The 16721-nt window shown below is 46.9% G+C and overlaps 1 protein-coding gene across 12 annotated transcripts in view; it reads left to right on the forward strand.

Annotated features, from left to right (window-relative positions):
• Positions 1 to 16721, forward strand: part of OSBPL9 (oxysterol binding protein like 9) — a 272285-nt gene that overhangs the window by 137875 nt on the left and 117689 nt on the right. For 8 of the 12 annotated variants that reach the window (XM_030205278.1, XM_030205279.1, XM_030205281.1 and 5 more), the window contains 2 exons: positions 791 to 820; positions 1533 to 1583. The exons of the other annotated variants lie outside the window; for them this stretch is intronic. In XM_030205278.1, coding sequence (XP_030061138.1) covers positions 791 to 820; positions 1533 to 1583 — 81 coding nt within the window. The remainder of the gene's footprint in view (positions 1 to 790; positions 821 to 1532; positions 1584 to 16721) is intronic. 12 annotated transcript variants of the gene reach the window in all.

The following is a 16721-nucleotide window of genomic DNA, read 5'->3' on the forward strand; positions in this document are numbered from 1 at the left end:
TACAGTTCCAATATGTTTACCATTTAACTTCATCCCCCCCTCCAAAAAAGGGCTTTGTCTCTAATATTTCCCTGCAATATTAATGGCATCTGATTATCAAGAGTGGTCACAATGTACATAATCCATCACGGTGTGCAAAGGAGAATTTGTGTGGGGGTTTTTTGTGTTTAATTTACCTGCAAGAAAATTACATTCTGTTGCAAAGCTTTAGCAGTTAACATCTCTTGAAGAAGATTGAGACATGGGCAAACTGAAAGAATGTAGCACGCTATTTAACCAACAGTTTCCGATTAGGGTTTAATTATCACAGCCTTTCTAAAGCAGAGTGATCTCTTTTTAAGCTTGGATTCAGAAAAAGAGCCACCTAAACCGCTTTGATAGTAACCACAGAAAGGCAGTATATTAAATCCCATCCCCTTTACCACGATTTTTTTATTGATAGTTGCCTATTTTAATTGGATTTAATTCACATTTATTTGGAAGGTATCTCAAGTGATTGCACACTTGATCACAAATGCCGGTTTATGCCATGGGTTTTCGGTTTTTCTTCCGTTGCTGATTAATTAGAAGTGGAGTTCAGTATATTAGTATATTAGCACCCCTGTCATAAAGCTTCATTTTATTCACCTAAGCACTGAAGCATGTGTTGCACAATAACAACTTAGATATGTAAAACAGCCAAATAATCAGATCTGTAGGTGAGAAATAATCCCAAACAATTTACAGTGACCCAGAAATAATACATAGGAAGCAGAGATAACAGTGTAAATTACTTGTTATTTTTCAACAGAAAATTGAAAATCTCAAGGAGACAACATGTGTAAGTTCCTTATTTATTCACATATCATATTTGTTTATTTGATTCTTGGAGAACATATGTAGCCCTTTCTTACCTGCCTTTTTAATTTTTGTAAATGAACTTGTGTATATTGACCAGATGTTGTGTATTTTATCAAGCTCAATCTGTAAATATATTCAGTAGTGATGGAAGTTGATTGTCAGCTTGACAGGATATACCGTCTAGTGTTATGTGACACATGCCATTGAATTAACTGGACATCATTTTTCCCCAATATGAACCATTTTGGTTTCCTATAGGCACCCTGTAGGAAATATGGCAAATTTGTAGCTATCATATCTAATGTTGGTTAAGCTGGCCAGGTGAGGCACCTAGGTCGGAGAGAACTGCTGACCCAGCTTTCTCTCAATCCTTTGGGAGATGGCCGAATTAAGTGATTTCACAAAGAACATTCCAATGGGATCTGCACCATGCTGTAGATGCTTGTTTAAGTACTTGGCCTATAAATGGTGATTAGCATAACAAGAATCCTAAAAATATTGGTTGGCGTGGCATGATGATGGATTTCTGATGAGATGCCTTCAGTGAAATATTTGAACTTGTACTCCAGATGTATTATTAATGGGATACTCAAAATGTATTTAATTATTTCAGGAATGCATTATTTCCTCTGGTAAATATTTTTTAATTTGTTAAACCCATGTATATAAAGAGGGTCTTGTTTGTTTTCTAGAGCATGGTAGAATCAATTAAACACTGCATTGTGTTACTGCAGATTGCTAAAGTAAGTCAACTATATATTTTTATAAATGTTAAAACTGCATTATGTTTTAATAAAGTGCTACACTTTTCACATGAAAAGTACAGAAAACAATGAAAGCTGCATGACAAAATCTGAAGTTTGAGTTGGAAGTGTTGTTTTTTCCCAAAACAAGTTAACAGAGCAATATCTCAGAACTTGTTAGGGGTTAATTTTTCCTCAGTAAAGGATGGGGAACTGGTTTGGCTGGTGGCAAATTACCATGGGTAACTAATTTACTGGGATTTATTTACAGCCATTATGAAGAGATTCTGCCAAGGCGGTGTACAGCAAGTATAGTTTAACATAAAACTTTGGGCTCTGTTTACTAAGCCACATTGTATGTGTGCTAACTTTTTAGCAGTCACAAAAGAGAGGGCAAACAGCATACAAGAACAACAAAGCAAGAAAAAGAAGCAAAAACTGGGCCTTCAGGATTGGGAAAAAATGCAGTCCTTTATTATCATATGATAATAAAGGACTGCATTTTTTCCCAATCCTGAAGGCCCAGTTTTTGCTTCTTTTTCTTGCTAACTTTTTAGCAGGCACTAATGCTAAAGATACTCATAGGAATATTTGGGTGTCTCTAGCATTAGCGCGTGCTAAAACGTTAATGTGCCTACAGCGCGGCTTAGTAAACAGGGCCCTTAAAAGTTTGTTAATGGCATAGCAATTGTAAAACGACCAAATGAAAGCATAGTACAATTAATGAAATAAACTTGTGGAGATGGCAAATTAAATCTTAGTAATAGGATGAACATGATTACTATCAGAAATATAATAATTTAGTAGCACTGTAAAACAATAATAAATATCAGCAGAGTATGAATGATACCATAATAGCATGGAAGAACATTATTGATATGATACTCATGATGCCAGCACAATACAAATCAAACACTTTAATATGTACACATGAGAACATTCAAATAACATGGATGTGATGTTCATGCTGTTAGTACAGTATGATGACACAAGATATAATTTAAATACAATCCTCAATTAGATTGGAATATGACTCAGACATCCTTAAATATAATAATAGTGGGTGGAAAAAGACTCAAAGAGCTCCAGGGTAACTCCTTCAGAGCTAAAAACTCTTCATCACTGGCTAAATACCACTCCACATATATAAGTGCAACAGTCTACATATGCAGTGAAAATTTACAACTTTCTAAATGATATAGACTCAATCAAAGTGCGTTTATCTTGCCTCCTCCAGTCCCCCGACCGACGTTGGCCAGCGTTTTGAGCTGCTGTCTGAAGGTCAGGAATTCTACAAAGAAAAAAGAAGTAAGAAGCATAACAGTGAAAAACAGCTGATATCCACAGACTTCTAATATCAAAACTACCTACTTCATTCAAAGCGTTAAAAAATTTAGCTGCTGGAGTACCAGCATGAAAAACAAACAAAAAGGGCCACTATATAAATTATTCATGACATCAGATGCCACAAAAAACCCTCCAGTCACAGCAACAGAGGATTTAAAGCAAAAACACACAAAAAAACTGGCTGCCTAAGAATGTTAGCAAACTAAACTTTATTTAGTGGAAAACAAGCTATCCTAGAAAAAAATGGCACCATTTTATGTTCACATTCAAACCAAAAGTTTCCATGCAATTAAGCTTATAAATCCAGCATTGTTTCTGCTGTAAAAGAATTTTTGCGTCTATCACCTCCCCATCACCGGGGCTCAATCTGCCAAAGCACATCAGTATCTAAATCGGAATATTTCTAAAGAAGAAGATAAACAGCTTCTAGGAAATTTAAGATCTAACACGGATATAGTGATCCGGAGAGCTGATAAGGGTGGGGCGGCTGTTGTCCAGGACTGTGATGCTTATGAGGAAGAAGTATGGAGACGATTGTCTGTTTTTGCAGAATATAAGCAGCTAGTGGTTGATCCCATACTGGAGTTGCAGAATGAAATTTTCTGGATCACAGGAGAAGGTTTTTCACAAGGCTTTCTCACATGGAAAGACTCTCAATTTTTGAACATGGGTCATTCCATGCCAAGTGGTCTAAACTTAAAAAAAGTTCCCACCATCGTGTTCTCCAATTTTGTTCAAATTTTATCAAACACACTTTGACCTGAGTAAATGGCTACTTAATGGTGGCATTGCAAAACAAAAACAGATCTGTGTTGTAGAGCACAATTTTCTCTTTCAGATGGTACTGTTCACAAGCTGATTCAGGCAGACTCTCTTTTAATAATTGGCTTTGAACTTTGATACATTTTACCATTTGCGTTGACAGTGCCAACTTTGAAGAGATCCTCCAGGGCGGTTATAGATGCTGGTTAGTTGCAAATCTGGCAGTATTATGTCCAGCACAAGCATAATGCTTGTTCAAAATTTCAAGTCCGTATCTTTGCATGGAAGTTGTTGCGGTCTGAATATTGGTCCAAATATGTTCCGATGAGTTGCGACCAATTTTGATGCACACTTTGAGTCAACTTGTTTGACTGGATTTTGCATCCATAATGTTAAAATGTATTTAATCGGAATTAGCATCAAAAACTGTACAAGATTTGAATTTTTTAGCCATTCTTATAAATGTGTTTGGATTTTATTAGACCCCCAAAATGGCATTTTGGTAAATGCCGCGCGCTCTTGGACTGACAACCTTTCAGAAAACGGGGTCTAGATCTGCAACTACTGCAGTTAGAGACCTCAAATTTTGGGAAACTTCGTTTAACACTTGACTTGCACAACAGATACAATTTGAACAAAATTGGAGACATGATGGTGGGAAGGTTTAGACCACTTGGCATGGAATGACCCACATACGTTTTCCAAAAATTCCAGTTTTCTACACGTTTCCAAAAATACACAGTAATTGGATAAAAAGCACCATGGAGACCGATTGTGACAAGCAGGGGCTCACTACTGGAACCTTTATCTATGTATGTGGATTGTCACTTGCAATCCTTGGTGACCACGGGACAGTCATACATATGAGATTCTACAGATTTCCTGTGGAAATTGGAAACTTTGGAAGGTGAGATGCAGTCCTGCTGATTAGTGACATTAGATGTGGTCTCATTATATACCGTGATACTGTAGGAAGAAGCTCTTCAAGTTCTTCAAATATTTTTAGACACTAGGTCTGAACATTGGTTCCCATATTTGTTATATTACAGTTGGCTTTTATAGCTATGAAGAAAAAATTTTTTCAGTTTGGAGATCAAATATTTCAACAAATTTCCAGAGTAGCTATGGGGGCAACTCAGTTGCCAACTTGGTTATGACCTACTTTGAGCAGAGATTTGTTTATCCTCATGAAATGTTTCAGCATGTGAGATTGTGGTTATGTTTTATTGATAACATCTTTGTTCTCTGGGCAGGTAGTGACCAGACTCTGTTAGGATTTGTGGAGTCCTTAAACAAGTAAAAATATATACAGATGGATGTGGAATCCTGTAAGTCATTTAAAATGAAAACCAAGAAATCAAAATGATGACCCACTAAACTTCAGAAATATATTCTACTACTACTACTTAACATTTCTAGAGCGCTACTAGGGTTATGCAGCGCTGTACAGTCCCTGCTCAAAGGAGCTTACAATCTAAAGGACGAAATGTCAAGTTGGGGCAGTCTAGATTTCCTGAATAGAGGTATGGTGGTTAGGTGCTGAAGGCGACATTGAAGAGGTGGGCTTTGAGCAAGGATTTGAAGATGGGCAGGGAGGGGGCCTGGCGAATGGGCTCAGGGAGTTTATTCCAAGCATGGGGTGAGGCGAGGCAGAAAGGGCGGAGCCTGGAGTTGGTGGTGGTGGAGAAGGGTACTGAAAGGAGGGATTTGTCTTGAGAGCGGAGGTTACGGGTAGGAACGTAGGGGGAGATGAGGGTAGAGAGGTAGGGAGGGGCTGCAGATCGAATGCATTTGTAGGTTAGTAGGAGAAGCTTGAACTGTATGTGGTACCTAATTGGAAGCCAGTGCAGTGACTTGAGGAGAGGGGTGATATGAGTATATCGGTCCAGGTGATGGGAATTGATTTAAAGGAAGGAAAAAGTCTCAGAGCTCCAGATCAACAGAGCTTAGAACGATCACAAAAATCTACTCTTCATCAGAAGCTTTAAAAAACCTTCCAAATTCGTTTTACCAATTTTTGTCAATTTTAAGAATTTTAAATATGTCGTCTTGTCTGCTGCTTTATATGCTGAATCACACTGCCTATATGCAGTGCATTATATACATTTCAATGTTCCAAGATTCAACCGCATCCAGTGCTCAAAGGTATAAAATAGTACTTATCTCCTCTTGCAATTTCTCAATCCCCCAGACCAGACCAACAATGGCCAGTGTTTCGCTTAGCTCCATCTTTCCATGCTGCTTCGGGGTCTCAGCGGTTGTGGTTTATACAGACAGCATCCCAACTTGCAACTATTGTCCGACGGCATGTGTTGTGTTTCAGCAGGTTGAGCCCCGGTGACGGGGAGGTGACAGATACAAAATTCATTTACAGCAGCAATGCTGGATTCATAAGCATTATTCCATGGAACCTTTTGGTTTGAATGTAAAGATAGAATTGTCATGGTCCAGTTCTTGGAGTATGGCAAAGAGGGAAATCCACCTAGGTGGATGAACAACAAAATCCCACGGGATCAACAAAGCTCTAAGAAAAGTGGGAAATGGATCGATGACGCCATGGACTGGGACAGCTGGCTCAATTATGAGAAATTTTATTACAGACTCGACACGGATCTGTGTTTCAGCCACTGGCCTGCCTCAGGAGTCTCCATAACGTATATTATAAAATGAACTGCTGTGTGTTCAAGACACAAAGCTTCACAGAGGTCATTCTTCTTTTTTACCTGTGGCAATTCATTTTATAACATATGTTCTCCGAGGACAAGCAGGCTGCTTGTTCTCACGACTGGGTGACGTCCGCGGCAGCCCCCACCAACCGGAAAAAGCTTCGCGGGACGGTCGGCACGCAGGGCACGCCCACCGCGCATGCACGGCCGTCTTCCCGCCCGTGCGCGACCGCTCCCGCCAGTTCCTTTTTTTCCGCGTCTGGAGAGAGTCGTGCTTTGCCGCTCTCTCTATTCTCAGCCGCCGGAAAGTCGATCGCGTTTACGCGAATCGTTTATTTTTTTCGTTTCTATTTGTTTTGGACCGCCCGGTTTTCTTTAAAAAAAAAAAAAAAAAAAAACCTGAGCGTGTGGAGCACGCGCTCCCCTTTTCCCTCGCTTCTAGCGGGGACGCCGCGTTGCGGCCTAGTGGCCGCACGGTCTTTTTCCCCTTTTTCGAGGTGTGATTTCCGCCACCATCGACGACTTTGACTTCGCCGACGCGATTTTTCCGTCGATGTCCTCAAAGGTCCCGAGTGGATTTAAAAAGTGTGGTCGGTGCGGCTGGCCGATCTCGCAGACCGACACCCACGCTTGGTGCCTCCAGTGCCTCGGGCCGGAGCACAATCTCAAGTCGTGTCCCCTGTGTCTCGGTCTCTGGAAACGGACTCAGGTTGCGAGGCAAGTTCTACGGGACCGTCTTTTTGGAACTTGCGCCGGCCCCTCGACCTCGACGGCATCGGTATCGACGCCCGGTCCTTCGGTACCGGTATCGATGCCCGAGACATCGGCACCGATGGCATCGACCCCAGGAGAACAGGTCCCGTCGGCCCTCCGGTGAGGGTAGAGGTGAGAGGCCGCGCGGGCAGTTGGCCCCGGTCACTCCCTCAGCCCGTGGTCCACGGGACCGAACCCTGTCTGACCCGGCTCCTCGAGACCGAGGGGGATCGTCCTCCTCCTCCTCCATACCTCCCGGCGCCGGTGACATGCATCGCAAGAAGGATAAGAAGCGCCGTCACCGGTCGCCCTCGGTGCATCCGGACATCGGAGAGGAGGCGACGCCGAAGCGTCCACGTCGAGAGGAGAGGTCCCCGTCGGTTGTGGAGGTACCGATGCGTCAGGGTTCCGGCACGTCGGTGCCGTCTCCTGGCCCCCATCAGCTTCTGGCGCCGACACCCCTACCGGCCCCACCGCCTTTCCCGGCAGCGGGCCTGGACGAGTGCCTCAGAGCCATCCTTCCAGGGATCCTGGAAGGGCTGATGCGCCAGGCTGTGCCGGCGCCGGGGGTGCTTGCGCCCTCGGCGCCGATGACTGTGGCGCCGGCGACACCGACCGCCACGCAGGTGGAGTCCCCGTCGACGTCGATGGAGGGAGCTTCGTCCCCGCCGGCGCGGGAGTCCACCGCTCGACGACACCGAGGCCTCGGTGCCTCGACGTCGAGCCGGGCCCGGTTCAGGACTCAGCTACATGAGCTTATGTCCGATACCGAGGATGAGGCCTCGTGGGGGGAAGAGGAGGACCCTAGATATTTCTCCTCAGAGGAGTCTACGGGCCTTCCCTCGGACCCCACGCCTTCACCGGAGAGGAAGCTCTCGCCTCCTGAGAGTCTCTCCTTTGCCTCCTTTGTGCGGGATATGTCTATCAGCATTCCTTTCCCCGTGGTCTCTGTGGAAGAGCCGAGGGCCGAGATGCTCGAGGTCCTCGACTATCCATCACCACCTAGAGAGTCCTCCACGGTACCGCTGCATAATGTCCTCAAGGAGACACTGCTTCGGAACTGGATGCGACCGTTAACTAATCCCACCATTCCCAAGAAAGCAGAGTCCCAGTACAGGATCCACTCTGACCCAGAGTTAATGCGGCCACAATTGCCCCATGACTCGGCGGTCGTGGATTCTGCTCTCAAGAGGGCACGGAGTTCGAGGGATACCGCCTCGGCGCCCCCGGGGCGGGAGTCTCGCACTCTGCACTCGTTTGGGAGGAAGGCCTACCAATCCTCCATGCTCGTGACCCGCATCCAGTCATACCAGCTCTATATGAGCATCCACATGCGGAACAATGTGAAGCAGCTGGCGGACCTGGTCGATAAGCTCCCGCCGGAGCAGTCCAGGCCTTATCAGGAGGTGGTCAGGCAGCTGAAGGCGTGCAGAAAGTTCCTGTCCAGGGGTATCTATGACACCTGTGACGTGGCGTCTCGTGCTGCGGCCCAAGGTATCGTGATGCGCAGGCTCTCATGGCTGCGTGCCTCGGACCTGGACAACCGCACCCAGCAGAGGCTGGCCGACGTCCCTTGCCGGGGGGATAACATTTTTGGTGAGAAGGTCGAGCAGCTGGTGGACCAACTGCATCAGCGGGAAACCGCCCTCGACAAGCTCTCCCACCGGGCGCCTTCAGCATCCACCTCAGCAGGTGGACGTTTTTCCCGGGCCCGGCAGGCTGCACCCTATTCTTTTGCAAAGCGTAGGTACAACCATCCGGCCCGAAGGCCTCGTCAGGCACAGGGACAGACCCAGCGCGCTCGTTCTCATCAACAGCGTGCGCCTAAGCAGCCCCCTGCGCCTCCACAGCAAAAGCCGGGGACGGGCTTTTGACTGGATCCACGGGAACATAGCCGCCCTCAAAGTGTCCGTACCGGACGATCTGCCGGTCGGGGGGAGGTTAAAATTTTTTCACCAAAGGTGGCCTCTCATAACCTCCGACCAGTGGGTTCTCCAAATAGTGCGGTGCGGATACGCCCTGAATTTGGCCTCCCTGCCTCCAAATTGTCCTCCGGGAGCTCAATCTTTCAGCTCCCATCACAAGCAGGTACTTGCAGAGGAACTCTCCGCCCTTCTCAGCGCCAATGCGGTCGAGCCCGTACCACCCGGGCAGGAAGGGCAGGGATTCTATTCCAGGTACTTCCTTGTGGAAAAGAAAACAGGGGGGATGCGTCCCATCCTAGACCTGAGAGGCCTGAACAAATTCCTGGTCAAAGAAAAGTTCAGGATGCTTTCCTTGGGCACCCTTCTGCCAATGATTCAGAAAAACGATTGGCTATGTTCCCTGGATTTAAAGGACGCATATACTCACATCCCGATACTGCCAGCTCACAGACAGTATCTCAGATTCCGCCTGGGCGCACGGCACTTTCAGTATTGTGTGCTGCCCTTTGGGCTCGCCTCTGCCCCACGAGTGTTTACAAAGTGCCTCGTGGTGGTAGCGGCCTACCTACGCAAGCTGGGAGTGCACGTGTTCCCATATCTCGACGATTGGCTGGTCAAGAACACCTCGGAGGCGGGAGCCCTCCGGTCTATGCAGTGCACTACTCGACTTCTGGAGCTGCTGGGGTTTGTGATAAATTACCCAAAGTCCCATCTCCAGCCAACACAGTCTCTGGAATTCATAGGAGCTCTGCTGAATGCCCAGACGGCTCAGGCCTACCTTCCCGAAGCGAGGGCCACCAATCTCCTGGCCCTGGCCTCGCAGACCAGAGCGTCTCAGCAGGTCACAGCTCAGCAGATGTTGAGACTTCTGGGTCATATGGCCTCCACAGTTCATGTGACTCCCATGGCTCGTCTTCACATGAGATCTGCTCAATGGACCCTAGCTTCCCAGTGGTTCCAAGCCACCGGGAATCTAGAAGATGTCATCCGCCTCTCCACCAGTTGCCGCACTTCACTGCTCTGGTGGACCATTCGGACCAATTTGACCCTGGGACGTCCATTCCAAATTCCGCAGCCCACGAAAGTGCTGACGACGGATGCGTCTCGCCTGGGGTGGGGAGCTCATGTCGATGGGCTTCACACCCAGGGTCTGTGGTCCCTCCAGGAAAAGGACCTGCAGATCAACCTCCTGGAGCTCCGAGCGATCTGGAACGCACAGAAGGCTTTCAGAGATCGGCTGTCCTACCAAATTATCCAAATTCGGACAGACAATCAGGTTGCAATGTATTACGTCAACAAGCAGGGGGGCACCGGATCTCGCCCCCTCTGTCAGGAAGCCGTCGGGATGTAGCGTTGGGCGTGCCGGTTCGGCATGCTTCTCCAAGCCACGTACCTGGCAGGCGTAAACAACAGTCTGGCCGACAGACTGAGCAGAGTCATGCAACCGCACGAGTGGTCGCTCTATTCCAGAGTGGTACGCAAGATCTTCCGAGAGTGGGGCACCCCCTCGGTGGACCTTTTCGCCTCTCGGACCAACCACAAGCTGCCTCTGTTCTGTTCCAGACTTCAGACACACGGCAGGCTAGCGTCAGATGCCTTTCTCCTTCATTGGGGGACCGGCCTCCTGTATGCTTATCCTCCCATACCTTTGTGGGGAAGACCTTACTGAAGCTCAAGCAAGACCGTGGCACCATGATTCTGATCGCGCCCTTTTGGCCTCGTCAGATCTGGTTTCCTCTTCTTCTGGAGTTGTCCTCCGAAGAACCGTGGAGATTGGAGTGTTTTCCGACTCTCATCTCGCAGAACGACGGAGCGTTGCTGCACCCCAACCTTCAATCCCTGGCTCTCACGGCCTGGATGTTGAGGGCGTAGACTTCGCTGCGTTGGGTCTGTCTGAGGGTGTCTCCCGTGTCTTGCTTGCCTCTAGGAAGGATTCCACTAAAAAGAGTTACTTTTTCAAGTGGAGGAGGTTTGTCGTTTGGTGTGAGAGCCAGGCCCTAGAACCTCGTTCTTGTCCTGCACAGAACCTGCTTGAATACCTTCTGCACTTATCAGAGTCTGGTCTCAAGACCAACTCAGTAAGGAATCACCTTAGTGCGATTAGTGCTTACCATTATTGTGTGGAAGGTAAAGCCATCTCTGGAGAGCCTTTAGTAGTTCGATTCATGAGAGGCTTGCTCTTGTCAAAGCCCCCTATCAAGCCTCCCACAGTGTCATGGGATCTCAACGTCGTCCTCACCCAGCTGATGAAACCTCCTTTTGAGCCACTGAATACCTGCCATCTGAAGTACTTGACCTGGAAGGTCATTTTCTTGGTGGCAGTTACTTCAGCTCGTAGGGTCAGTGAGCTTCAAGCCCTAGTAGCTCACGCTCCATATACCAAATTTCATCATAACAGAGTAGTGCTCCGCACCCACCCAAAGTTCCTGCCGAAGGTGGTGTCGGAGTTCCATCTTAACCAGTCAATTGTCTTGCCAACATTTTTCCCCAGGCCGCATACCCGCCCTGCTGAACGTCAGTTGCACACATTGGACTGCAAGAGAGCATTGGCCTTCTACTTGGAGCGGACACAGCCCCACAGACAGTCCGCCCAATTGTTTATTTCTTTCGACCCTAACAGGCTAGGGGTCGCTGTCGGGAAACGCACCATCTCCAATTGGCTAGCAGATTGCATTTCCTTCACTTACGCCCAGACTGGGCTGGCTCTTGAGGGTCATGTCACGGCTCATAGTGTTAGAGCCATGGCAGCGTCGGTGGCCCACTTGAAGTCAGCCACTATTGAAGAGATTTGCAAGGCTGCGACGTGGTCATCTGTCCACACATTCACATCACATTACTGCCTCCAGCAGGATACCCGACGCGACAGTCGGTTCGGGCAGTCGGTGCTGCAGAATCTGTTTGGGGTGTAAATCCAACTCCACCCTCCAGGACCCGAATTTATTCTGGTCAGGCTGCACTCTCAGTTAGTTGTTCTTCGTAGGTCAATTTTCTGTTGTACCCTCGCCGTTGCGAGGTTCAATTGACCTGGGTTCTTGTTTTGATTGAGCCTGAGAGCTAGGGATACCCCAGTCGTGAGAACAAGCAGCCTGCTTGTCCTCGGAGAAAGTGAATGATACATACCTGTAGCAGGTGTTCTCCGAGGACAGCAGGCTGATTGTTCTCACCTACCCTCCCTCCTCCCCTTTGGAGTTGTGTGTTTCATCCTTCTTTTGCTAGTCATTCAACTGGCGGGAGCGGTCGCGCACGGGTGGGAAGACGGCCGCGCATGCGCGGTGGGCGTGCCCTGCGTGCCGACCGTCCCGCGAAGCTTTTTCCGGTTGGTGGGGGCTGCCGCGGACGTCACCCAGTCGTGAGAACAATCAGCCTGCTGTCCTCGGAGAACACCTGCTACAGGTATGTATCATTCACTTTATGGAGACTCCTGAGGCAGGCCTGTGTCGAGTCTATAATAACATTTCTCATAATTGATCCAGCTGTCCCAGTCTCTGGAGTCGTTGGTCCATTTCCTACTTTTCTTAGTGCTTTGCCATTTTTTCTAGGATGGCTTGTTTTCTACCAATAAAGTTTAGTTTGCTAACATTCTTTGGCAGCCAATTTTTTTTGGTGTTTTTGCTTTAATTTCTATGTTGCTGTGATTGGAGGGGTTTTGGTGGCATCCGATGTCATGAATATTGTATATAGTGGCCCTTTTTGTTTGTTTTTCATGCTGGTACTCCAGCAGCTAAATGTTTTAGCGCTTTGAATGAAGTAGTTAGTTTTGATATTAGAAGTCTGTGGATATCTGCTATTTTTCATTGTTATGCCTTTCTTTGTAGAATTCCTGACCTTCAGACAGCAGCTCGAAACGCTGGCCAACGTCGGTCGGGGGACTGGCGGAAAGGGAAATGGGACTTGATATACCGCCTTTCTATGGTTTTTGCAACTACATTCAAAGCGATTTACATAGTATATTCAGGGTTAAGTGAGTTACCAGAGTCACAAGCTGCAGTGGGAAAGGAAGCAAGATAAGTGCACTTTGTGTCTGTATCATTTAGGAGGCTTTAAATTTTTGTTGCATATGTAGACTATTGCAGTTACATATATGGAGTGGTATTTAGCCAGTAATGAAGAGTTTTTAGCTCTGAAGGAGTTACCCTGGAGCTCTTTGAAGCTTTTTCCACCCATTATTATTAATATATTAGCAGATGTCTGAGTCAGATTTCAATGTAATTGAGGGTTGTATTTAAATTATATCGTGTGATTATTTCATCCTCTACCCATAACATTGTTTCTATAGTACAATACAATGAAACATCTTAATAGGCAGCTTGAAGGGGACAAGTGCAATTAAGATATGTAGATAGGACAAGATGGCTAATATAAAGTAATTGGGAAAAACAGATGGGTTCTTAAACTGAAGGAGGATTGTATGTACAGTAGAATAAGATATGGGGAACTAAGTTACAGGATGTGCAGCAAGCTTGGGTAACTTGTAATAAACCACTTCTTCTGTTACCCTCCTGTTCCATTTTTTTGTCTTTTTTGATCTGCTTTTTTTCCTTTTGGTTTGCTATTTCTGTGGCAGATCTTTGCCTTTTATTTTTTTGTTTCTGTGTGCAGCAAGCTATTCCATGCTTGAGTGGATACTCAGTTGCCATATATATTAAAGGCTTGAGAGAAGAGTTAGGCTTTTGGATACTTCCTGAAGTAGAGATAGTTTTGAATTTGGTTTAGCTCCTCTGGGAGTGAGTTCTAGAGTGTGGGGGCTACTCCTGAGAAGGCTCACTGGTGGGTATCATATCATACAATTTTGTTTGATGAGGGGTATAAATAGTGAAACTCGTTGAGAGGACCTTAGAGGCCTAAAAAATGTGTAGAGGACAAACTTATTCTTGAGGTACTCTGACCCATTTTATCTGAGGGCTTTGAAAACTAAAGATAGTTTTAAATTTGGCCCTGTAAGCTGCTGTTAGCTAGTGTAGATTTTGTGGAAAGTGTCTGATGTCATGTAGCCTTTTCTCAATTGTGCTGCAGCGTTCTGAATTAGTTGGAGTTAGTGTAAACTTTTTTTTGTGTGTGTGTGTAACAGGTGTACAGGGCATTCTCTGAGAACAAGCAGGCCAGTTGTATTTTCACAGCTGGGGTGACAACATCCGATGGAGCCGGTAGCGGACGCTAACTAGCGAGGTTAATGTAGAATTTTCTAGCAGCATCCCACTGTGCTTGCACTGGTGCTTTCTTGACCGACGCGTGAGCACGAGTCCCTCAGTCGATGTCCAAGAAGATCTCCAGTGGCTTCAAAAACTGTGCCCTGTGTAATCAGGTGATTTTAATTTCCATGACGGATCCCACACTCTTGCTGCATCGTGTGCCTTGGTCCTGACCGTGAACTTAACTTTTGTTCCCTCTGTAAATGTAGTTGAGAGCACAGAGGGTGTGGCAGGTTCAGCAAGAGAGACTTTTTAGCTCCTCGAAGGCTGATCCATCGACATAAGAAACAGAAGCATTGACCTCGATGGCTGCTAAGACTTCGACTATCACTGGGAATGCACTGGCATTGTGGCAGTCTCTCTCGACCTCGGGCACTGAAAGTAGGCCCCTGGAGTGTTCACCATCAGATCCAACACCGAAGGTGTGTATGCTGAGCATCGAAGGAAACTTAAGAAACATAAGCATCGGTCCTCATTGGTTCACAGTGCTGGGAGCTCTGGGGCATTGGCATTGCTGGTACCCAAGAAGCACCGGCACAGGGAGGAATGCTCCCCCTCTTTGGTAGAGGTGCCGGTGTGCAAGTCTCTTGAGCAGCCAGGTTCCCACTTCTGGTTCGGCACAGACATCTTTTCAGGCTGCCCTGCTTTTGCTAATGCCTGTGATGAGCGGTTCCAAGGCATGCTCATGGAGGAGCTGGAGCAGATGTTGCAGTCTGCTCAGGCATCGAGAGCACTTGTGCCAACTGTTGAACAGCCCTAGATTCTTACTGAAGGTCCAACTATGCTTGTGGAGAGATCCTTAGTGCAGGTGCCTTGAGTGGTGTTGACGTCGACATCAACACATGCAGTACTGTTCTCAACGTTGAGGAGAGGAAGCTTCCCCGGAGTCTGAGGGTAGGGCTGTACCTTGGGGCATGGACATGGTTCCACTGAGCCATGGCATGCACAGCCTCACTCAGTCTGGTCTGAGTATGATGAGGATCTGAATGGGACCACTCATGGGACTCAAAAAGTACAAAGACTAGGGGACACTCAAAAATATTTCCATGTAACTTCATTAAAGCAAATAGGAGGAAATATTTTTCATAGTTAAGCTCTAGAACTCATTGCCAGAGGATGTGGTAACAGCAGTTAGCGTATCTGGTTTTCAAAAGTCCATAGTTTGTTATTGAAATAGACATGGGGAAGCCACTGCTTACCCTGAGATTAGTAGCATTGAATGTTACTGTTATTTGGGTTTCTGCCAGGTACTTGTGACCTGGGTTGGCCACTGTCGGAAGCAGGATACTAAACTAGATGGACTGCTGGTCTGACCCAGTATGGCTATTCTTTTGTTCTTAAGACCCTCATTACTTCTTGGAGGAGTCTTATGGGGGTACCTTCTGATCCCTCCCCACCTCAAGAGAGATGTAAATCTCCATCTGAGGTTCTCGTTTACCAGTTTCATCAAAGAGGTCTTCTGCCATCCCATTTAATTTAGAGACGGAGGAGCTCAGGGCAGAAATGATCTCTTCTGGTCTATGAGTCACTACTTAAAGAAGGGTCATAGTGCCACAGCACCTTATCTTTAAAGATGCACTGACGAAGAACTGAGAATCTTCCCTCTCAGTGCAGGTCACACCTAGAAGGTGGATGTGCCAGAAGGCTCCTGGATTTGAGAGGGCACAACTACCTCACCACTCTCTGGTTGTTGAATATGCTCTCAAATGATCTAGGAGCTTCAGGACTCATGTCTCGGCTCCCCCTGGTAGAGAGGCTTGGAGAGCAGACTCGTTTGGGAGGAAATCTTTTCAGACCTTGATGCTTACTTTCCGCATCCAGCTCTACATGAGCCATTACTTGCAATCTTTGCTATGCAGTACATCATGTCTTGCAGATTCTCTGCCCACAGGAGCAGGCCGCAGAGCTTTGCCAGTTGGCCAGTAAGCAGCTGGAGTATAGGAAGTATCTGGCCTGGGGTGCACACAATGCTTTTGACTTTGCATCCAGGTTCTTCGACATGGGTGTGGGGATGCACAGATTCTCATGGCTGTGTGTCTGTCGCCGAGAACTATCAGATCAGGAGAGGTTGGCATACATACCTTACTGAGGAGACAGTCATTTTGGGGACAAGGTGGAGGAAGTTGCTGACCTCATAAAGTTAACATACTGATACCATTCAGACCCTGTCTAGGCAGCCTCTTTGTCTTGGAGGTTTTTGAGTAGGCCTAGGTGGCGATCCTACTACTCTCAAAGGCATTAGTTTCTACCGCCTTCTCACTCATCTCAGTATCCCCAGGCCCAGTATTCTCGGCCTTGCCAGCCCTGACCTCAAAAGTTGCAGCCGGCTCCCCATTCCAAATAAGGGGCGAGCTTTTGACTGGTTCCATTCAAAATTCCACCACCTCAGAATGTGCTAACAATGGATGCATCCTGGGATGGGGAGCTCATGTGGATGGGCTTCACACCCAAGGAAACAGATCTCCATATCAACCTCCTCGAGCTGATGGCCATTTG

Source organism: Microcaecilia unicolor, chromosome 6, assembly GCF_901765095.1.
Source record: "Microcaecilia unicolor chromosome 6, aMicUni1.1, whole genome shotgun sequence".
Taxonomy (NCBI): domain Eukaryota; kingdom Metazoa; phylum Chordata; class Amphibia; order Gymnophiona; family Siphonopidae; genus Microcaecilia; species Microcaecilia unicolor.